Source organism: Salvelinus fontinalis, chromosome 31 (assembly GCF_029448725.1).
Source record: "Salvelinus fontinalis isolate EN_2023a chromosome 31, ASM2944872v1, whole genome shotgun sequence".
Lineage (NCBI taxonomy): Eukaryota > Metazoa > Chordata > Actinopteri > Salmoniformes > Salmonidae > Salvelinus > Salvelinus fontinalis.
Genome location: NC_074695.1, coordinates 19,259,606 through 19,283,629, shown reverse-complemented (window position 1 = coordinate 19,283,629; position 24,024 = coordinate 19,259,606). Strand labels below are relative to the sequence as shown.

General features: G+C 43.3%; 2 protein-coding genes across 2 annotated transcripts in view; both read right to left on the bottom strand.

Moving 5' to 3' along the window:
* LOC129829754 (inter-alpha-trypsin inhibitor heavy chain H6-like) overlaps positions 1 to 11,096 on the bottom strand; it is a 45,948-nt gene extending 34,852 nt beyond the window's left edge. Inside the window, exons 1-3 of the mRNA XM_055891648.1 lie at positions 10,621 to 11,096; positions 7,636 to 7,671; positions 4,766 to 4,920 (exon numbers count right to left, since the gene is read on the bottom strand). Of these exons, the coding sequence (XP_055747623.1) occupies positions 4,766 to 4,920; positions 7,636 to 7,671; positions 10,621 to 10,743 (314 nt within the window). The 5' untranslated portion in view covers positions 10,744 to 11,096. The remainder of the gene's footprint in view (positions 1 to 4,765; positions 4,921 to 7,635; positions 7,672 to 10,620) is intronic.
* Positions 11,097 to 11,786: 690 nt separating this feature from the next.
* LOC129829755 (6-phosphofructo-2-kinase/fructose-2,6-bisphosphatase-like) overlaps positions 11,787 to 24,024 on the bottom strand; it is a 38,705-nt gene continuing 26,467 nt past the window's right edge. Inside the window, exons 9-14 of the mRNA XM_055891649.1 lie at positions 18,545 to 18,691; positions 18,122 to 18,226; positions 12,829 to 12,958; positions 12,612 to 12,674; positions 12,459 to 12,523; positions 11,787 to 12,354 (exon numbers count right to left, since the gene is read on the bottom strand). Coding sequence (XP_055747624.1) covers positions 12,295 to 12,354; positions 12,459 to 12,523; positions 12,612 to 12,674; positions 12,829 to 12,958; positions 18,122 to 18,226; positions 18,545 to 18,691 — 570 coding nt within the window. The 3' untranslated portion in view covers positions 11,787 to 12,294. The remainder of the gene's footprint in view (positions 12,355 to 12,458; positions 12,524 to 12,611; positions 12,675 to 12,828; positions 12,959 to 18,121; positions 18,227 to 18,544; positions 18,692 to 24,024) is intronic.

Here is a 24,024-nt window from a genome sequence, read left to right as displayed (position 1 = left end):
TTACCACCTAGGGGCGGCCCATCAGGAAGTCCAGGATCCAGTTGCAGAGGGAGGTGTTTAGTCCCATGGTCCTTAGCTTAGTGATGAGCTTTGAGGGCACTATGGTGTTGAAAGCTGAGCTGTAGTCAATGAATAGCATTCTCACATAGGTGTTCCCTTTGTCCAGGTGGGAAAGGGCAGTGTGGAGTGCAATAGATATTGCATCATCTGTGGATCTGTTGGGGCGGTATGCAAATTATAGTGGGTCTAGGGTTTCTGGGATAATGGTGTTGATGTGAGCCATAACCAGCCTTTCAAAGCACGTCATGGCTACAGACATGAGTGCTATGGGTCGGTAGTCATTTGGGCAGGTTACCTTAGTGTTCTTGGGCCCAGGCACTATGGTGGTCTGCTTAAAACATGTTGGTATTATAGACTCGAACACTGAGAGATTGAAATGTCAGTGAAGACACTTGCCAGTTGGTCAGCGCATGCTCACAGTACACGTCCTGGTAATCCATCTGGCCCCGCAGCCTTGTGAATGTTGACCTGTTTAACCTGTACTGCTCTGGCGTTCCGCCAGCGGAACTCCTCCCACATTCCACTGAAAAGGCAGAGCGGACACCAACGCCAAATACCTAAATACTCATCATAAAACATTTCTGAAAAATATATAGTGTACAGCAAATGAAAGACAGGCATCTTGTGATTCCAGCCAATATTTCAGATTTTTTAAAGTGTTTTACAGCGAAAACGCAATATAGCGTTATATTAGGTTACCACAATAGACAGAAACACAAGCCATTTCCCAGCAGCAAAAGTTAGCGATCGTAACAAACCAGTAAAAGATATATAATTTTTGACAAACCTTGATAAGGTTCATCAGATCACAGTCCTATAACATCAGGTTATACATACACTTATGTTTTGTTCAAAAATGTGCATATTTAGAGCTGAAATCAGTGGTTATACATTGTGCTAACGCAGCTACCTTTTCCCACAACATCCAGATTTTCTTCTGACACTTTTTCTGACACACATATTCTGACCAAATAGCTATTCATAAACATAACTAAAAAATACATGTTGTATAGGAAATGATAGATCCATTAGTTCTTAATGAAATCGCCGTGTTAGAATTCTAAAAATAACTTCATTACGACATACAGCTTCGGTATAGCTAGAGAGTACCCAAAAGCTGGGCGCCAACGACTAGTTCACATGTACGACAGATATATGAAATAGCATCATAAAATGTTTCCTACTTTTGCTGATCTTTCATCAGAATGTTGGACAAGGGGTCCTTTGTCAAGAACAATCGTTGTTTGGATTTAGAACGGCCTCTTTCCCTCTCGATTTAGCAAGCACACTAGCCAAGTGGCACGAATCTCTCCATGTCAACAAACGGAAGAGAACGGAACACGGCAAAACTCCCGAAAAAATTTCAATAATCTGATTAAACTATATTGAAAAAACATACTTTACGATGATATTGTCACATATATCAAATAAAATCAAAGCCGGAGATAGTAGTCGCCTATAACGAAAGCTTTTCAGAAGGCAATTCCAGGTCCAACCTCGCGCCTTCCTGAAAACAGGAAATGGGTGACACGTCATTCCAAGAGGACTTATTCCATCTCAGACCAAGATAAACACTCCATTTCTTCTCTCACCGCCTCTTGACATCCAGGGGAAGGTGTATGACGTGCATGTATACTAATACCTATCATGCCCATTTATAGGCAGAACCTAGAAGAGAGCATCGATTTCAGATTTTCCACTTCCTGGTCAGGAAGTTTGTGCCAAATGAGTTCTGTTTTACTCACAGATATAATTCAAACGGTTTTAGAAACTAGAGAGTGTTTTCTATCCAATAGTAATAATAATATGAATATTGTACGAGCAAGAATTGAGTACGAGGCCGTTTAAATTGGGCACGTTTTCCCCCCAAAGTGAAAACAGCGCCCTCTGTCCTCAACAGGTTAAAGGTCTTACCCACATCGGCTGCGGAGAGGGTGATCCCACAGTCTCCCGGAACAGCTGGTGCTCTCATGCATGTTTCAGTGTCATTTGCCTCAAAGCGAGCATAGAAGTAGTTTAGCTCTGCTTCCCTTTGTAGTCTGTAATGGTTTGCAAGCCCTGCCACATCCGACGAGTGTCAGAGCCGGTGTAGTACGATTCAATCTTAGTCCTGTATTGACGCTTTGCCTGTTTGATGGTTCGTCTGAGGGCATAGCAGGATTTCTTGTAAGTTTCCGGATTAGAGTCCAACTCCTTGAAAGCGGCAGGTCTACCATTTAGCTCAGTGCGGATTTTGCCTGTAATCCATGGCTTCTGGTTGGGGTATGTACGGTCACTGTGGGGACGACGTCATCTATGCACTTATTGTTGAAGCCAATTACTGATGTGGTGTACTCCTCAATGCCATCGGAGGAATCCCGGAACATATTACAGTCTGGGCTAGCAAAACAGTCCTGTGGCTTAGCATCTGCTTCATCTGACCACTTGTTATTGATCTAGTCACTGGTGCTTCCTGCTTTAATTTTTGCTTGTAAGCGGGAATCAGGAGGTTAGAATTATGGTCAGATTTGCCAAGGCGAGGGAGAGCTTTGTATGCTTCCCTGTGTGTTTTATTCTCCAAAGAAGATCGATCCTAATGGTTGTCCTTCTGGAAGGTTCTCCCATCTCCACAGAGGAGGATGGAGCCAGGTTTCCTCCAGACGTGACACTTGGCATTCAGGCCAAAGAGTTTAATCTTGGTTTCATCAGACCAGAGAATCTTGTATGTCATGGTGTAAGAGTCTTTAGGTGCCTTTTGGCAAACTCCAAGCGGGCTGTCGTGCTTTTTACTGAGGAGTAGCTTCCGCCTGGCCACATTACCATAAAGGCCTGATTGGTGGAGTGCTGCAGAGATAGTTGTCCTTCTGGAAGATCTCCCATCTCCACAGAGGAACTCTGGAGCTCTGTCAGAGTGACCATTGAGTTCTTGGTCACCTCCCTGAGCAAGGCTCTTCTCCTCCAATTTCTAAGTTTGGCCGGATGGATTCTGGTGGTGGATTCCAATCAAGTTGTAAAAACATCTTAAGGATGATCAATGGAAACAGGATGCACTTGAGCTCAATTTCGAGTCTCATAGCAAAGGGTCTGAATACTTATGTAAATAATGTATTTTAGTTTTTTCTAAATGGCCTGTTTTCGGATTGTCATTATGGGGTATTGTGTGTAGATTTATCAGGAAAAATAAGGCTGTAATGTAACAAAATGTGGATAAAGTCAAGGGATCTGAATACTTTCCAAAGGCACTGTATATAGGGAATAGAGTGGTATTTGGGACCCACACCTGACTACTGGAAAGAGATCGAGTAACACTCGGAAACCCCATCCATGGCCCCTGGAGAATCTACATCCAACAATTTCCCAACCATTTCCCAATCAAACTGGCCCAGAGCTCACACATAGACCTTAATCCCAATCATACAGTTTATGTGCTAAAATAAGGTCCTTTGAACAAATATATTAAAATAAAAACCAACAGGGACCAACCGAAATAAACTGCAGCCTTGAAGCAAGTCTTGTTTCAGACACAGAGCAGAATGGAATGTTGGTTTTATCAGGGTGGAAAATATAGCGGCCTGTATGTATGTGTAGCTGAGAGGGAGTGGGAACTGGGAACGGCTGCAATTGATTGACCTACACACAGAACACAAGGCCCTCAGTCCCACGTTGAGAAACGCCACTGAACTAAAGAAATAGAGTCGCACGGCTATTTTCCGAGTTAGTTGGTGACGAGCAGGCGAGTGTGTCGAGAGTGTGTCGAGTGTGAGTTGTGTGTGTGTGTGTGTGTGTGTGTGACTGACAGTAAAAGAGATTATGAGATTATATGCATGTTAAACTAAAACTACATGTAAATGGGTCTGTGCGTGACGTGTGTAGGCTGTGTGTCAGTATGTAGTTGTATGTGTGAGCGTGCACCTTGGCTCAGTGCCTTGGTAAACTCCGCAAGAGAGAGAGGGGGAAGAAAACAGACCAACCTCATGTCATTTTTTTTATAACTTTCTGACGTACATTTATAAAGCCGGGTATTCATCTGCTTCGAAGGTCCCTCCGACTCTTCCCCCTTCTGAGCCGCTTCTCCTCCCAAACCCACAGACTACGGTTCCTCGTTGGGTCTGTAATGTTGACTTTTTTAATCTTGTTTATATTTCTAGTTTTTTTTAAAAGGAGAGTGGGAGAGTAGTTTTCTGCCCTCTTAGTAATCAAATTATGTGTCTCCTTTCCACACTGAACGGAATGTCAGTTCCTGACATAATTCCTGACATAATTCCTTTGAAGTTTTTATTTGGAACCACTGACCTGACTGGTATTCAGGATTTGTTTCGTTTATTTACTACCTTATTTTACCCTGCTTTTTCTATATTTCTATGTACTAATTTAATGTTATACTCTCTGAGGTGAGTCATACTGTCTCCCGCATGTGAACGATCTCCTTCACGGTTGAAAATAAAAGTCCTTTTGATCCTGAAGGACAATAGCCTGAGTGCCAGTCTGTTTGTGCTATAATGCCAACTCCTCGTCCCTCATTGTCAAGCATAAGTAGTTGGCAAGGGAGCAGAAACAAACTGGGACCCAGGCAAGAAGGATATCATTCCAAGGGAAAGAACAATTAATTTGATTACATGCCCACTACCTGTGATGAGGTGTCTTATAAGAACACAAGAGGGGAAAGAGGGAGAGAGAGAGAGGATAATAAAGTAAACTTGACTTGAAGCGTGTGATTCTGACTCACATGGTGAAGTTGGAGATGAATGCAGCAGACGGCAGGTCCACCTCAAAGGCTGCCTCCTTGGTGACAGGTAGCTGGTTCCACACAGAGCTCTGGATTGTGGTGTGGGCATAGCGAGACATGACAGAACACCTCACATGGTAGTCTGTCACCTTCAGCTGTGAACACACAAGACACACCAAACCTTCAGCAAGGAACATATACATTTGATCTGATGAAATCTTCATATAGCTACCCTAGTACAAAACCAATAGCGACCTCATGAAGATCTTTGGACTTCTTGGTGTAATGGCTGTTTGACTGACAGTTGAGAAGACCCAGGTTTGAGTCCTGGTCAGGCTCTTTTGGAATTGGAAATCCAAGTATTACTGGGCTTTTTACCCTGGCTTCAGTGGCTTGACAAGTTTAGACAAATGATACAAAGCCACACTCTGCAAGATATCCCTCCCACCCCCTTGTTTACTTGGCTAATTCTTGGCCCTGCTGAGACCAATCTGGTCAGCTGGGCCACATTACTGCTAGGCCAGGACACAGACAGACAGACAGACCTGAGGTACTGACAGACAGACAGACAGACCTGAGGTACTGACAGACAGACAGACAGACAGCGACAGACAGGGACAGACAGACCTGTTTCTCGTTACTCACTGGTATCAAAGACAGTGGACAAGATTTCTGACACATCAGAGACCTATCACGTTGGAGTAATAATGGATGATTTACATTCTGTCACTGGCAACATTCAAAGCGTCAAATAAAGTGTTGCCTCCATTGAGTACTGCATGGTTTCTTACTCTGTGTGGCACACAGGTTATAACTACAGATTGCAATGAGAATGATAGGTAGATCTTCACTTGCAGCATGACTTTTTCCTAACCTAATACTAGTGTCTTTAATCATTATGTTGCTATCCATTTCCTGATGTGGCCTTGTTTTAGATTTGGTTCATTAAGAAACTGAATTCAAATATGAGTTGGTTCAGGCTTTGGTTTGATGTGGGTGTCTCTTGTGTGTGTTCGCAGGTGGGAAGCGTAAGCTAAATTATTTAGCCAATTAGCTTCAGCCGGCTGGTGGGCGACCGTGGCAAAGTTGTTTTGACTTTGAATAGCCTAGCTCTGGGGCTAGTTAGGAACAGTCAATGAACTACACAATGTAAATGGGACAACATTTTCATGTTGCACATTTGTCAGTTGTCTCATTAAATGCTTTCAATATTTGAATATGCATTTCTACAATTTGTAGTTGGTTTGAGGTTTTGAAGTCATTGTTATTTGTAGATATTGACCTTTAACAATATTGTCCCATGTACAGTGTGTAATTTACTGATGGTCCCTCACTAGCCCCATAGGGATATTTATTGGGTGCTGCCAGCTGTGAGCAGGTGGGCAGGATTAAAACAAACCCAACCAATGGAAAACTGTTATGAGACCATTCACTGCGTGACATAAAATGTTTCCCTATCATCTCGCAAATCTCAGTTGAGACTGACTTTATGACCAAAATTATCCTATTTTACACTTTGTAGTCAATTTTGACACTAGAATTTTCAAAAAGAAAAGTTCTTTCCACAAAATTACGTTGAACCAATATGGAATAGCATGGGGCGTTGAGAAAAATGTTTTAAAGGAACATTTCTGCAACTCTACAAATGCCTCCATGGGGCAGAGAAAACATTTTGCAGTTTTAAATCTAATTTCATGCAATTCTATTAATTTTGCCATGGGTCTGAGAGAAAGAAATTCAGTTTTAAAGCATATTTAATACAGTTCTAAACATTTTCCTATGAGATGGAGAGAAAATGTTGCACTTTTAAAGCTAATTTCCTGCATTTCTTCACATTATGCCATGAGACGGAGAGAACATTTAGCAGTTTTAAAGCCATCTATAAAATGTTGCTGACATGGGCTAGTGGTGGAAAAAGTACTCAATTACTATACTTGAGTAAAAGTAAAACTCAAGTTAAAGTGAAAATCACCCAGTAAAATACTACTTCAGTAAAAGTCTAAAAGTATTTGGTTTTAATTATACTCAAGTATCAAAAGCAAATGGAACTGTTAAAATATACTTAAGTATCAAAAGTCAAAGTAAAAGTATAAATTCCTTATATTAAGCAAACCAGACGGAACAATTACATTTTTTCATTTACAGATAGCCAGGGGTACACTCCAACACTCAGACATTATTTACAAATGAAAATATTTGTGATTAGTGAGTCTGCCTGATCAGAGGCAGTAGGGATGACCAGGGAGGTTCTCTTGATAAGTGCGTGAATTGGACCATTTTCCTGTCAAACTGTAACGAGTAGTTTTGGGCGTCAGGGAAAATGTATGAAGTAAAAAGTACATTATTTTCTTTAGGAATGTAATGAAATAAAAGTAAAAGTTGGCAAAAAAGTCCAGATACCCAAAAAAACTACTTAAGTAGTACTTCAAAGTATTTTTACTTAAGTACATTACACCACTGGCTAATTGAGTGACTGTCAGCAGGGACGTAGCTACTTTTTTGGTGGGGGGACTCAATTTACTGATGAGTTTTCCTCTTGTTATATGTCACTCACTGACAGTCACTCAATTACCCGGTTAGTAAAACATAAAAATGGATTGGTAAATTAGTCTAGTTAGTCTAGCCAGCGACAGTATCTACAGTAAACTTGTATTAATTGTGGCTGAATTATCGACCTGGCAGGCAGGGCACGTGCCCAAGGGCCTTGACCTCCAGGGGGCCCAATTGATTTTGTTAGTCACGCGGGGCCCTAAGCCGCCACTTTTGTCGCTAGCCAGATATCCCTGATTTGAATGTTTTGTTTTGCTTATGACACATTCCACTGGGACTGGGTCATGAACAACAGGCTGTTTCATGTAGCTCATACTCACCACAAATTTAGCTGCTTTGCTCTGGCGTCTCACTCTCTGGAGAGAAAATAACAGAGAGAAAGTTAATAAAAGTGTAATGAATCCTAACTATGGGATTGAGCGCAGCAATAAGGAACATTTATTCACACCAGTGCCCTGACAGTAACAGATTCCTGGAGTCCTGTAGTTTGGAAAAATTTAATCAAAACAAGCTGATGCCTTCTGAACATTGCGCAAAGCTTTAAAATCTTAATAGATTCATAAAAGCTTGCTTAGTAGTTACTTAAGACCACAGAGTTGCCCTAAATCACTGTATGGGAAAGAAGATGATTTAAAATGTAAGTTAGTACATTTAGGTCCTTATCTACAATAATAAGTTGTATTAAATAGGAGAACTTGACTTGGAAAAGTGACAAAATTCTAACAAGTATTGTAGTTACTTTACAAAATCCCCTCCTTTTGGCACAAATGTCAAAGTAGAATTACACTACATTGCCAAAAGTATGTGGATACCTGCTCGTCGAACATCTCATTCCAAAATCATGGGCATTAATATGGAGTTGGTCCCCCCTTTGCTGCTATAACAGCCTCCACTCTACTGTGAAGGCTTTCCAATTGATGTTGAAACATTTCTGCGGGGACTTCCATTCAGCCACAATCGCATTAGTGAAGTCAGGCACTGTGGGTGATTAGGCCTGACTCGCAGTCAGCGTTCCAATTCATCCCAAAGGTGTTAAATGGGGTTGAGGTCAGGTCTCTGTGCAGGCCAGTCAAGTTCTCCCACACTGATCTCGACAAACCATTTCTGTATGGACCTCGCTTTGTGCACAGGGGCATTGTCATGCTGAAACAGGAAAGGGCCTTCCCCAAGCTGTTGCAACAAAGTTGGAAGCATAGAATCTTCTAGAATGTCATTGTATGCTGTAGCGTTAAGATTTCCCTTCACTGGAACTAAGGGGCCTAGCTCGAACATGAAAAACAACCTCAGACCATTATTCCTCCTCCACCAAACTTTACAGTTGGTTCCATGCATTGGGGCAGGTAGCTTTCTCCTGGCATTCACCAAACCCAGATTCGTCCGTTGGACTGCCAGATGGTGAAGCGTGATTCATCACTCCAGAGAACACATTTCGACTGCTTCAGAGTCCAATGGCGGTGAGCTTTACATCACTCCAGCCGACGCTTGGTGATCTTAGGCTTGTGTGCGGCTGCTCGGCCATGGAAACCCATTTCATGAAGCTCCCAACTAACAGTTTTTGTGCTGACGTTGCTTCCAGAGACAGTTTGGAACTCGGTAGTGAGTTTTGCCATCGAGGATAGACGATTTTTATACGTTATGCACTTTTGCACTCGGCGGTCCTGCTTGTGTGGCCTAGACGTTTCCACTTCACAATAAAAACATTTACAGTTGACCGGGGCAGCTCTAGCAGGGCAGAAATTTTACAAACTGACTTGTTGGAAAGGTGGCATCCTATGACGGTGCCACGTTGAAAGTCACTGAGCTCTTCAGTAAGGCCATTCTACTGCCAATGTTTGTCTATGGAGATTGCATGGCTGTGTGCTCAATTATCAGCAACGGGTGTGCCTGAAATAGCCAATTGACTCGCATTGACTCACTCTGTGTGCAATAATAGTGTTTAACATTATTTTTGAATGACTACCTCATCTTTGTACACCAGTGTATTTCAAACAACGATTCAACAACAAAGACCAGGGAGGTTTTCCAATGCCTCGCAAAGAAGGTCACATATTGGTAGATGGCAACAAAAAAATAAAAACAGAAATGGAATCTTCCTTTCAGCATGGAAAGTTATTTATTACACTTTGTCACTACAAAGATACAGGCATCCTTCCTAACTCAGTTGCTGGAGAGGAAGAAAACCACTCAGTGATTTCACCATGAGGCCAATGGTGACTTTAAAATAGTTACAGAGTTTAATGGCTGGGAGAGGAGAAAACTGAGGATGGATCAACAACATTGTTGTTACTCCATAATACTAACCCAGAATAAAATATTCAAAAACATACATTCTGTTTGCAATAAGGCACTAAAGTAAAACTGCAAACAATTTGGCAAAGAAATGAACTTGTCCTGAATACAAAGCGTTATATTTGGGGCAAATACAACGAAACACATCCCTGAAACGGAATAGAGCTAAGCACAGGCAAAATCCTAGAGGAAAACCTGCTTCAGTCTATATTCCAACAGACACTGGGAGACAAATTCACCTTCAGCAGGACAATAACCTGAAACACAAGGCCAAATATACACTGGAGTTGCTTACCAAAACGACATTGAATGTTCCTGAGTGGCCTTGTTACAGTTTGACTTAAATCAGATTGAAAATCAATGGCAAGACTTGAAAATGGCTGTCTAGCAATGATCAACAACCAACCTGATAGAGCTTGAATATTTTTTAAAGGAATAATGTGCAAATATTGTACAATTCAGGTGTGCAGAGCACTTAGAGACTTACCCAGAAAGACTCACATGTGTAATCGATGCCAAAGGTGATTCTAACATGTATTGATTCAGGGGTGTGAATACTTATGTAAATGAGATATTTCTGTATTTCTTCTTCAATACATTTGCAAAACAATTCTAAAAACATGTTTTAATTTTGTCATTATGGGGTATTGTGTGTAGATGGGGTAGAAAAATATATATTTAATCTATTTTGAATGTAGGCAGTAACACAACAAAATGTGGAATAAGTCAAGGGTATGAATACTTTCTGAAGGCACTGTATCCCAAAGTAATGTGCAGTAAAGTTACACCCTACTTGAGTGCAAAAATGACATATTGAGTGCAAAAAGTAATGTAGCATAGTATAAGGGGGGGAAAGCTGACCATGGATAAATTATGAAGAAAAAAAACATGCTTTTTGAGGCTGTCTTGACTGAGTAACCTGTTTTTCAAGTTTCCAATATTAATTCAGTTCCATAGAAATATAAAATAATTTCCAATATTAGTCCAGTCCCATAGGAATTTTCAATCATTCTCACCTGTAAAAGTATATCTTTTGCTCCCTGGTGTGCTCCAAATTCCTCTGAAAATCCCCACTGGACTGCGATGATGATGAAAAAGAAAATACAACGGATTTTTAAATCTACTTTCCCCATGGTCATTTACTTTTGTCTCCGAGATAAAAAACGTTATGTTGCCAGTGGTCTCACGTTGCCAGTCAGTGAGAGAGATCCAGTGCGTATACACAGCACGCAGTAGGAGTACAAGCCTCACATATTACACAAGTTAGTTTTGCAAGGAGCAGTCGACTCGTTCCCCTCTGCTTTATTTTAATCGTTTTGAAACCTATGAAAAAATAACCGAAAATAAGTTGAAGTATAATTTATAACTGACAGATAATCAAATGAAACTCAAAAGAACATCAGTGGGCGCAAAGTTGCAAGAGTTGAGTTCGGTAGGGTATCCTCGAGTGTACATAACTGGATATTTCGCGCACTGTTGCCATCAGCAGCATGAGAAGAAATGACAAATTATTAACCCATGAATGTCGACAGTTTGACAGAAAAACATCCCAAACTCTCTCTGCTCTTGCCCCTTTCTCAATTCCAAAATGGGACCCTATAAAAGACGCTATACCACCCTGACATACAAATTAATAAGCTACAACATAGGCCGACAAATGTAAAACAAGTATCTTTCATTTTTATACATGACTATCTGACATCTAGGCTCTAATGAAAGTTTGCATGATCTGTAAAACATTTTTAAAAATTAGTGGGGCAATTATTTTAATTTCACAATGTATTTCATAAATCTAGTTCCACTTATTCAGTACAATAACTCTTTGTCTTAACTAGTGGTTATTGTATACCTTTGTCACAAATGTATTTATTGTCAACACGTTTTCTTAAAAATATGTAATCAGTAGTGTCGCACATCTAGCCAAGCCAAGAGACTCCTTTAGCAAATCTTTTTCACATCCAACAGGTCTGGTATGGCTTGGTTGGTAGATCATGGTGCTTGCAATGCCAGGGTTGTGGGTTCAATGCCCATGTGGGACCAGTATGGGATTTTTTTTTAAATGTACTCACTCACTACTATAATACCAGAGAGTCTGCTAAAATGAAAACACTTTGTTTGTTTGGGAACTGTTCATGATGTTGACACTTAGTCAGACATGTATCATCAAGAAACACAGAATGACTACAAACAGAAGATGTGTTTATTAATCTACCAGTTCACTAGAATGGAGGACATTTTACTTTCGTCATCCTGTAGCCTAATGTCAGAATTGTTTGGCCACTTTCACACTCTAGTGACAATACCATGCCAAACCACCTCTGACACAGCCTGTCCGACTGCACTTCACCATGAGACTCCAGGGTCAGACAGAGCAGACTGATGCACATTTATTGGATGTTATAGGTCAGTCAACAACACTCATACAGTACTGGGCTTTAGCCGTCCCATGTTGGAGGCAGAAAGTCCATTTCCCCCTCACTGTTTCCGTAGGCAGTGGGGTTTGTCATTTTTGATCTTCTATTCATCTAGTCTTCTTCTCTATCTTTTTCCCTTTTGACATTTGCTGATTTTGACAAGTTTAATCGGGAAAAGGTACAAAGACATAATTGATCGAGCAATAAAGTTTAAACTTGAAAATATAATATTGCTGGTTCAGTACGGTCCTAGAGTCCATATCCTCTAAATCATATTCAAAAGTGGTCAGGAATAGTCTTCAGCGCCTCTTCTGGGTTTCTGGTTACGTCCACATTCTACAACAACAACACAAATGGAGTCACACCGTTAGATTTGTGGAATCTCTTATGACATTTTCCTATTGTGCTTGGAATAAATGGATATGTTTTGTAAAGCTTACCCCAGGTCTCTCTCTGTGCGTGTTGACTGCCTCAATGTTTAGGCAAATGTGCTCCACTCTACACCCTGTACCAGGAGAAAGAGATATGAGTGAAATTGTTGGATAAAATTACAGCAGGTGAATTTGTTAAAGTCCAATTGGACAACAACTTACCATAGGCCACCGGTGTAAGTTTGAGCACAGTATGAAGAGGACATTTTAGGTATGGTAACTCATCTGTGGAAAGAAAAGTTGAACATGTCTTAGACCTAGTCTCTAGTCCAGTGCGCATGCGAGATTTGGTTCTGTGCTGAGATAGTCTTAGACATGACCAACTTCATTACCACAAGACAATGCCAAATGAATCCATGTCTTTTGGACCGTAAAGTACCTGCGGTTTTGTCTAGTAAGTAGGCCAGCAGACAACGCATGACGGCTTGGTGACACACGACCAGCACATTCTCCTGTCTCTCCAGCTCCATGATCACTGGCTCCAGACGGTGGACCAGGTCTTCATACGACTGTGTTAGAGAGAGGAAAATGAATCGCTCCAGGAAATGTACCTTTTCCATTCTTCATTCTATTGCACCAGGAAATTTACCTTTTTCATTCTATTGCACCAGGAAATGTACCTTCTTCATACTTTTGCACCAACCTGAACCACACCATGCTGTCTATTTTCTTTCTTTCCTTACCAGCTCGGCTTGGTTTCCAGCTGGAAACGTTTGAATTCTTGAGCCAACAAGGTCAAAAATCTGTTGTATGTGCCCTTAAGCAAGGCACTTCACCCTAATCTGTTCCAGGGCCGCCGTACTACTATGGCTGACCCATACATTTTACTACACCTATCCGGTGTATGTGACAATAAAGAAGATAATATTTAATTATCTTTCCCAGTCACTCAAATCCACCTCTACTAGGGTAGCTAAGATGTACTAAGATTTTATTGATCTCATCCCGTCAGTAGAGGATGCCTGGATATTTTTTAAAAATGCCTTCCTCACCATCTTGAATAAGCATGCCCCATTCAAGAAATTAAGAACCAGGAACAGATATAGCCCTTGGTTCTCTCCTGACCTGACTGCCCTTAACCAACAGAAAAACATCCTATGGCGTTCTGCATTAGCATCGAACAGCCCCCGTGATATGCAACTTTTCAGGGAAGCTAGAAACCAGTATACACAGGCAGTTAGAAAAGCCAAGGCTAGCTTTTTCAAGCAGAAATTTGCTTCCTGCAACACAAACTCAAAAAAGTTCTGGGACACTGTAAAGTCCATGGAGAATAAGAACACCTCCTCCCAGCTTCCAACTGCACTGAAGATAGGAAATACTGTCACCACCGACAAATCCATTATAATTGAGAATTTCAATAAGCATTTTTCTACGGCTGGCCATGCCTTCCACCTGGCTACCCCTACCCCGGTCAACAGCACTGCCCTCCCCTCTGCTACTCGCCCAAGCCTTCCCCATTTCTCTTTCTCCCAAATACAGTCAGCTGATGTTCTGAAAGAGCTGCAAAATCTGGACCCTTACAAATCAGCCGGGCTAGATAATCTCGACCCTTTCTTTCTAAAACTATCTGCTGAAATTGTTGCCACCCCTATTACCAGCCTTTTCAACCTCTCTTTCGTGTCGTCTGAGATTCCCAAAGATTGGAAAGCAGCTGCGGTTATCCCCCTCTTCAAAGGGGGAGACACTCTAGACCCAAACTGCTACAGACCTATATCTATCCTACCCTGCCTTTCTAAGGTCTTCGAAAGCCAAGTCAACAAACAGATTACCGACCATCTCGAATCCCACAATACCTTCTCCGCTATGCAATCTGGTTTCAGAGCTGGTCATGGGTGCACCTCAGCCACGCTCAAGGTCATAAACGATATCTTAACCACTATCGATAGGAAACAGTACTGTGCAGCCATATTCATTGACCTGGCCAAGGCTTTTGACTCTGTCAATCACCACATCCTCATCGGCAGACTCGACAGCCTTGGTTTCTCTAATGATTGCCTCGCCTGGTTCACCAACTACTTCTCTGATCGAGTTCAGTGTGTCAAATCGGAGGGTCTGTTGTCCGGACCTCTGGCAGTCTCTATGGGGGTGCCACAGGGTTCAATTCTTGGACCGACTCTCTTCTCTGTATACATCAATGATGTCGCTCTTGCTGCTGGTGAGTCTCTGATCCACCTCTACGCAGACGACACTATTCTGTATACTTCTGGCCCTTCTCTTGACACTGTGTTAACAACCCTCCAGGCGAGCTTCAATGCCATACAACACTCCTTCCGTGGCCTCCAATTGCTCTTAAATACAAGTAAAACTAAATGCATGCTCTTCAACCGATCGCTGCCTGCACCTGTCCGCCTGTCCAGCATCACTACTCTGGACGGCTCTGACTTAGAATATGTGGACAACTACAAATACCTAGGTGTCTGGTTAGACTGTAAACTCTCCTTCCAGACTCACATCAAGCATCTCCAATCCAAAGTTAAATCTAGAATCGGCTTCCTATTCCGCAACAAAGTATCCTTCACTCATGCTGCCAAACATACCCTTGTAAAACTGACCATCCTACCAATCCTCGACTTCGGTGATGTCATTTACAAAATAGCCTCCAAAACCCTACTCAATAAACTGGATGCAGTCTATCACAGTGCCATCCGTTTTGTCACCAAAGCCCCATATACTACCCACCACTGCGACCTGTACGCTCTCGTTGGCTGGCCCTCGCTTCACACTCGTCGCCAAATCCACTGGCTCCAGGTCATCTACAAGACCCTGCTAGGTAAAGTCCCCCCTTATCTCAGCTCGCTGGTCACCATAGCAACGCCCACCCGTAGCACGCGCTCCAGCAGGTATATCTCTCTGGTCACCCCCAAAACCAATTCTTCCTTTGGCCGCCTCTCCTTCCAGTTCTCTGCTGCCAATGACTGGAACGAACTACAAAAATCTCTGAAACTGGAAACACTTATCTCCCTCACTAGCTTTAAGCACCAGCTGTCAGAGCAGCTCATAGATTACTGCACCTGTACATAGCCCATCTATAATTTAGCCCAAACAACTACCTCTTTACCTACTGTATTTATTTATTTTGCTCCTTTGCACCCCATTATTTCTATCTCTACTTTGCACCTTCTTCCACTGCAAACCAACCATTCCAGTGTTATTTTTTTTTACTTGCTATATTGTATTTACTTCGCCACCATGGCCTTTTTATATATTTTTTATTTATTTATATATCTTGTTTGCCTTCACCTCCCTTATCTCACCTCACTTGCTCATATTGTATATAGACTTATTTTCACTGTATTATTGACTGTATGTTTGTTTTACTCCATGTGTAACTATGTGTTGTTGTATGTGTCGAACTGCTTTGCTTTATCTTGGCCAGGTCGCAATTGTAAATGAGAACGTGTTCTCAATTTGCCTACCTGGTTAAATAAAGGTGAAATAAATAAAATAAAAAATAAATAAGATGACTTAGGTGTTGTACTAAGAGAACTAGGTGTTGTACTAAGATGACTAGGTGTTGTACAAAGAGGACTAGGTGTTCTACTAAGATGACTTGGTGTTCTACTAAGAGAACTAGGTGTTCTACTAAGAGGACCAGGTGTTCTACTAAGAGGACCAGGTGTTCTACTAAGATGACTAGGTGTTCTACTAAGATGACTAGGTGTTGTACTAAGAGGACTAGGTGTTATGACTAAGATGACTAGGTGCTGTACTAAGATGACTAGGTGTTCTACTAAGATGACTAGGTGCTGTACTAAGATGACTAGGTGTTGTACTAAGATGACTAGGTGCTGTACTAGATGACTAGGTGTTGTACTAAGAGGACTAGGTGTTCTACTAAGATGACTAGGTGTTGTACTAAGATGACTAGGTGTTCTACTAAGATGACTAGGTGCTGTACTAAGATGACTAGGTGTTCTTCTAAGAGGACTAGGTGTTCTACTAAGAGGACTAGGTGTTCTACTAAGAGGACTATGTGTTCTACTAAGAGGACTAGGTGTTCTACTAAGAGGACTAGGTGTTCTACTAAGATGACTAGGTGTTGTACTAAGATGACTAGGTGCTGTACTAAGATGACTAGGTGTTCTACTAAGATGACTAGGTGTTGTACTAAGAGGACTAGGTGTTGTACTAAGATGACTAGGTGCTGTACTAAGATGACTAGGTGTTGTACTAAGAGGACTAGGTGTTCTACTAAGAGGACTAGGTGTTCTACTAAGATGACTAGGTGCTGTACTAAGATGACTAGGTGTTGTACTAAGATGACTAGGTGCTGTACTAAGAGGACTAGGTGTTCTAATAAGATGACTAGGTGTTCTACTAAGATGACTAGGTGTTCTACTAAGATTACTAGGTGTTCTTCTAAGAGGACTAGGTGTTCTACTAAGAGGACTAGGTGTTCTACTAAGAGGACTATGTGTTCTACTAAGAGGACTAGGTGTTCTACTAAGAGGACTAGGTGTTCTACTAAGAGGACTAGGTGTTGTACTAAGATGACTAGGTGTTGTACTAAGATGACTAGGTGTTCTTCTAAGAGGACTAGGTGTTCTTCTAAAATGACTAGGTGTTGTACTAAGATGACTAGGTGTTGTACTAAGGTGACTAGGTGTTCTACTAAGAGGACTAGGTGTTCTACTAAGATGACTAGGTGTTGTACTAAGATGACTAGGTGTTGTACTATGATCGCTAGGTGTTGTACTAAGATGACTAGGTGTTGTACTAAGATGACTAGGTGTTGTACTAAGATGACTAGGTGTTGTACTAAGATGACTAGGTGTTGTACTATGATCGCTAGGTGTTGTACTAAGATGACTAGGTGTTCTACTAAGAGGACTAGGTGTTCTACTAAGATAACTAGGTGTTGTACTAAGATGACTAGGTGTTGTACTAAGATGACTAGGTGTTCTACTAAGAGGACTAGGTGTTGTACTAAGATGACTAGGTGTTCTACTAAGATGACTAGGTGTTGTACTAAGATGACTAGGTGTTCTACTAAGATGACTAGGTGTTGTACTAAGATGACTAGGTGTTGTACTAAGATGACTAGGTGTTGTACTAAGATGACTAGGTGTTGTACTAAGATGACTAGGTGTTCTACTAAGATGACTAGGTGTTGTACTAAGATGACTAGGTGTTGTACTAAGATGACTAGGTGTTGTACTAAGATGACTAGGTGTTCTACTAAGATGACTAGGTGTTGTACTAAGATGACTAGGTGTTCTACTAAGATGACTAGGTGTTCTACTAAGATGACTAGGTGTTCTACTAAGATGACTCGGTGTTCTACTAAGATGACTAGGTGTTGTACTAAGATGACTAGGTGTTCTACTAAGATGACTAGGTGTTGTACTAAGTTGACTAGGTGTTCTACTAAGATGACTCGGTGTTGTACTAAGATGACTAGGTGTTGTACTAAGATGACTAGGTGCTGTACTAAGATGACTAGGTGTTCTACTAAGAGGACTAGGTGTTGTACTAAGATGACTAGGTGCTGTACTAAGATGACTAGGTGTTCTACTAAGAGGACTAGGTGTTGTACTATGATCGCTAGGTGTTGTTCTATGACTGCTAGTTGTTGTACTAAGATCTCCACAGTTTGTCTGAGTAATGTACATTGTATGTATATTTCGTGTGTATTTCGTAAGCAGTGTGTGGTAAATTAAGACAGGTCCTACCTCACCCTTGGGGTAACGGTACCGGTACTTGTCCTGGTCTCTCAGTGCAAACTCTTCTGGGTGGTTCTCCTGGATATCTTCATATGACAACTCCTCACACACACCCTGAGGAGGAAATGGCGGTGCAGGGAAGATGTCAATGAGTGGTACGGGCATGTACAGTGATGAGTAACCTATCCCGAGACCGAAAGATTTGCATTAGCTCTTCAGGGCAATGCATTGACTTTAGCTCAGTAGGCTACTTACCCCAGTTGGTCACGCATTCACTGCAAACTGTATACATGCTTTACACACTCACATAAAATGAATGCTTTAACTCAACAGTAAACAGTGGTTAAATGCATCAATCTCATGTAAACTCAGTAGTAAATAGTGTCTTACTGTATATATCTCGTTTAAACTCAGCAGTAAACAGTGACTTACTGCATCAATCTCATTGAGAGCCTTCCACTGTTCGTATGGAATCCCCAGATGCTCTGCAGTCTGGATGGTCCTCTTCATATGGCTGGTCCACACCTTCAGATCCTTTATATGCTGGCCCTTGATGAAGCCCCCCAGAGCAGTGGCATACTACAGGGACAGACCATGTTCACAGGGAGTGGGTGGGGGTGATTTTTTACTCAATAATTTACTATAGAAGAATGCTTTATTGTCCACTTTCTTTGCGGAGAATGACATTTTATATTTCTGCTTTCAACCCAACCCCGAGACACATATGCTTTATGCTTTATGTTTTTTTCTTTTCTACATAGGGGAGGGCCCAATACTTTACGTCATTGGTTGGGAAAATAGCATTATATCTGGTTTAAAACAATTATGTTTTCATTTTTTCCCTCGCTCTACTTTTTTCATTCAACTTTCCCCCCCCGGACGCTTTATCTGGCATGGTTCTACAGGACCTCCACCAGCCGAAGCTAAGTAGTAACATTAACATTATGCCTTCTAATTGCAGTCGCTGTACTCATAATATACAGGAGACGATCGCCTTCTGGTGAGGATAGCCGTGCTGCAAGCCCAGCTTCAGATGCAATCGTTAGGCAAGGGTTATTTAAGTGTAGGAATAAGTACAGATAGTAGTATAAACCCCCTCGCACAGTCCCCACAGCCGGACAATTTTCTCATGGATTCTGGAAGGAAATGCTGTAGGAATGCTCAACCGGTGTCGCTCAATTAGCCGACATAAACTTTCAACCGGCTCTCCCCATTAAGCAACGAGTCGGAGTCAGAGGCCGAGCCTTCTCTGGTCTCTCCTCCACCAGTTACGGAGTCTGAGACGCCGAATCCTCCCACCATTAGCTCTGACAAATTGAAAACCCTAGTCATTGGCGACTCCATTAGCCGCAGTATTGGACTTAAAACGAATCATCCAGCGATTATACACTGTTTACCAGGGGGCAGGGCTACCGATGTTAAGCCTAATCTGAAGATGGTGCTGGCTAAGGCTAAGACTGGCGAGTGTAGAGAGTATAGGGATATGGTTATCCATGTCGGCACCAACGATGTAAGGATGAAACAGTCAGAGGTCACCAAGTGCAACATAGCTTCAGCGTGTAAATCAGCTAGAAAGATGTGTCGGCATCGAGTAATTGTCTCTCGCCCCCTCCCAGTTAGGGGGAGTGATGAGCTCTACAGCAGAGTCTCACAAATCAATCGCTGGTTGAAAACTGTTTCCTGCCCCTCCCAAAAGATAGAATTGTAGATAATTGGACCTCTTTCTGGGACTCACCCACAAACAGGACCAAGCCTGGCTTGCTGAGGAGTGACGGACTCCATCCTAGCTGGAGGAGTGCTGTCATCTCATCTATGAACATAGACAGGGCTCCAACTCCTCTCGCTCCACAATGAGACAAGGTGCAGGCCAGGCAGCAGGCTGTTAGCCAGCCTGCCAGCTTGGAGTCTGCTACTAGCACAGTCAGTGTAGTTAGTTCAGCTATGCCCATTGAGACCGTGTCTGTGCCTCGATCTAGTTTGGGAAAAACTAAACATGGCGGTGTTTGCCTTAGCAATCTAACTGGAATAAAGACGTCCTCCATTCCTGTCATTATTGAAAGAGATTGTGATATCTCACATCTCAAATAGGGCTACTTAATGTTAGATCCCTCACTTCCAAGGCAGTTATAGTCAATGAACTAATCACTGATCATAACCTTGATGTGATTGGCCTGACTGAAACATGGCTGAAGCCTGATGAATTTACTGTGTTAAATGAGGCCTCTCCTGGTTACACTAGTGAGTATATCCCTTGCACATCTCGCAAAGGCGGAGGTGTTGCTAACATTTACGATAGCAAATTTACATTTACAAAAAAGAAAATGACTGCGTTTTTGTCTTTTGAGCTTCTAGTCATGAAATCTATGCAGCCTACTCAATAACTTTTTATAGCTACTGTTTACAGTCTTCCTGGCCCTTATACAGCGTTCCTCACTGAGTTCCCTGAATTCCTATCGGACCGTGTAGTCATGGCAAATAATATTCAAATTTTTGGTGACTTTAATATTCACATGGAAAAGTCCACAGACCTACTCCAAAAGGCTTGCGGAGCCATCATTGACTCAGTGGGTTTTGTCCAACATGTCTCCAACCAAGGATCCTCAAAAGCCGTGCTATAAATTCCCGGACAACACAAAGATTCCTAGATGCCCTTCCAGACTCCCTCCACCTACCCAAGGACATCAGAGTACAAAATAATTGGTTAACCACCTAACTGAGGATGTAATGACGGTCCTCCTCCTCTTCATCCGAAGAGGAGGAGCAGGGATTGAACCAAGGTGCAGCGCGTTGAAATGACATGATGAATTTATTTAACAAGACAAAACGAACTATACTTGAAAATGATACAAAATAACAAAACGAAAGTAGACAGACCTGAACTACGAACTTACATACAACGTGAAGAACGAAATGAACAGGAACAGACTACATGAAATGAACAAACCGTATACAGTCCCGTATGGTGCAAACATAGACACAGACACAGGAGACAACCACCCACAAACAAACAGTGTGAATGCCCTACCTAAATATGACTCTTGATTAGAGGAAAATGCAAACCACCTGCCTCTAATCAAGAGCCATACCAGGCAAACCAAAACCAACATAGAAACGAATAACATAGACTGCCCACCCAAAACACATGCCCTGACCATAAACACATAAAAACAACATAAAACAGGTCAGGACTGTTACAGTACCCCCCCCTCAAGATGCGCACGCCGGGCGCACAAGCACAAAGTCCAGGGGAGGGTCCGGGTGGGCAGTTGACCACGGTGGTGGTTCCGGCTCAGGACGCTGTCCCAATCCCACCATAATAAATCCCCGCTTCTGTGTCTTCCTCAAGGTGGCGACCCTCGCCACCGACCTTGGACTGGGAACCCTAGACATGGGTCCCGCTGGATTTAGGGGCCGCCCCGGACTGAGGGACGGCAGCTCCGGACTGAGGGACAACACCGGGACAAGGGGCAACACTGGGACAAGGGGCAGGTCCCGGCTGGCTGGCTCTGGCGGATCCTGGCTGGACGGCTCTGAAGGCTGATCCGGTCTGACGGAAGGCTCTGGCTGATCCGGTCTGGCGGAAGGCTCTGGCTGATCCGGTCTGGCGGAAGGCTCTGGCTGATCCGGTCTGGCGGAAGGCTCTGGCTGATCCGGTCTGGCGGAAGGCTCTGGCTGATCCGGTCTGGCGGAAGGCTCTGGCTGATCCGGTCTGGCGGAAGGCTCTGGCGGCTCCTGTCTGGCTGACGGCTCTGTAGGCTCTTGGCAGACGGGCGGCTTTGCAGGCTCATGGCAGACGGGCAGCTTTGCAGGCTCATGGCAGACGGGCAGCTTTGCAGGCTCATGGCAGACGGGCAGTTCAGGCGCCGCTGGGCAGACGGGCAGTTCAGGCGCCGCTGGGCAGACGGGCAGTTCAGGCGACGCTGGGCAGACGGGCAGCTCAGGCACCGCTGGGCAGACGGGCACACCTGTAGGGAGGAGACGGAGAGACAGCCTGGTGCGTGGGGCTGCCACAGGACCCACCAGGCTGGAGAGACCTACAGGAGGCTTGATGTTAAAAGGCACCTGAAGGACCGGGCTGTGGGGGAGTACTGGAGCTCTGGTGCGCAGCCTTGGCACCACTCCCCCAGGCTGGCATACTACTCCAGCCCGTACCCTCCAGAGTGCAGGCACAGGTTGAACCGGGCTGTGGATGAGCACTGGAGATCTAGTGCCTACTACGCGCACTTCTCCCTTAGGCTCCACTCCCACATTAGCCCGGTACGAGCGGAGCGTAGGCATAGGACGCACTGCACCCTCCCAGCGCCCCGGAGACACAGCACGCAGAGCCGGCGCAGGATACCCTGGACCGAAACTGCGTACAGGAGACCAGACGCGCTGAGCAGGCACAATAAGCCCCGGCTGGATGCCCACACTCACTTGACACTTTCGGGGGGCTGCCCTATAGCGCACCAGGCTATGGGCACGCACTGGCGACACCGTGCGCTTAACCGCATAACACGGTGCCTGACCAGTGACGCGTTGCTTATAATAAGCACGAGGAGTGCGCTCAGGTCTGCTACCTGGCTTAGCCACACTCCTCTCTAGCCCCCCCCAAAAAAAATTCTGGGGTTGCCTCTCGTACCTGTCCCGCTGCCGTGCTGCCTCCTCATATCGCCGCCGCTCAGCTTTCGCTTCCTCCAGCTCAGCTTTGGGGCGGCGATACTCCCCAGCCTGTGCCCAGGGTCCTTCTCCGTTCAACTCTTCCTCCCAAGTCCACAAGTCCTGGGATTTCTGCGGTTGCTGTCCTCTTCCCCGCTGCTTGGTTCTGGTAATTTGGTGGGTGGTTCTGTAATGACGGTCCTCCTCCTCTTCATCCGAAGAGGAGGAGCAGGGATTGAACCAAGGTGCAGCGCGTTGAAATGACATGATGAATTTATTTAACAAGACAAAACGAACTACACTTGAAAATGATACAAAATAACAAAACGAAAGTAGACAGACCTGAACTACGAACTTACATACAACGTGAAGAACGAAATGAACAGGAACAGACTACATGAAATGAACAAACCGTATACAGTCCCGTATGGTGCAAACATAGACACAGACACAGGAGACAACCACCCACAAACAAACAGTGTGAATGCCCTACCTAAATATGACTCTTGATTAGAGGAAAATGCAAACCACCTGCCTCTAATCAAGAGCCATACCAGGCAAACCAAAACCAACATAGAAACGAATAACATAGACTGCCCACCCAAAACACATGCCCTGACCATAAACACATAAAAACAACATAAAACAGGTCAGGACTGTTACAGAGGAACTAAATTTAACATTGCGTAAAAGCCAAGATGCAGTCACACCCCTAAAAACATTTGACATAAGAAACTAGATCCCTGGAATACAGAAAATACCCGAGCCCTGAAGCAAGCTTCCAGAAAATTGGAATGGAAATGGCGCTACACTAAACTGGAAGTCTTCCGACTTGCTTGGAAAGACAGCACCGTGCAGTATCGAAGAGCCCTCACTGCTGCTCGATCGTCCTATTTTTTCAACTTAATTGAGGAGAATAAGAACAATCCAAAATTTATTTTTGATACTGTCGCAAAACGAACTAAAAAGCAGCATTCCCCAAGAGAGGTTGCCAGGTCGCAATTGTAAATGAGAACTTGTTCTCAACTTGCCTACCTGATTAAATAAAGGTGAAATAAAAAAAATAAAAAAGAGAGGATGGCTTTCACTTCAGCAGTGATGAATTCATGAACTTCTTTTACGAAAAGATCATGATCATTAAAAAGCAAATTAAGGACTCCTCTTTGAATCTGCATATTTCTCCAAAGCTCAGTTGTCCTGAGTCTGCACAACACTGCCAGGACCTAGGATCAAGGGAGACACTCAGGTTTTTTAATCCTATATCTCTTGACACA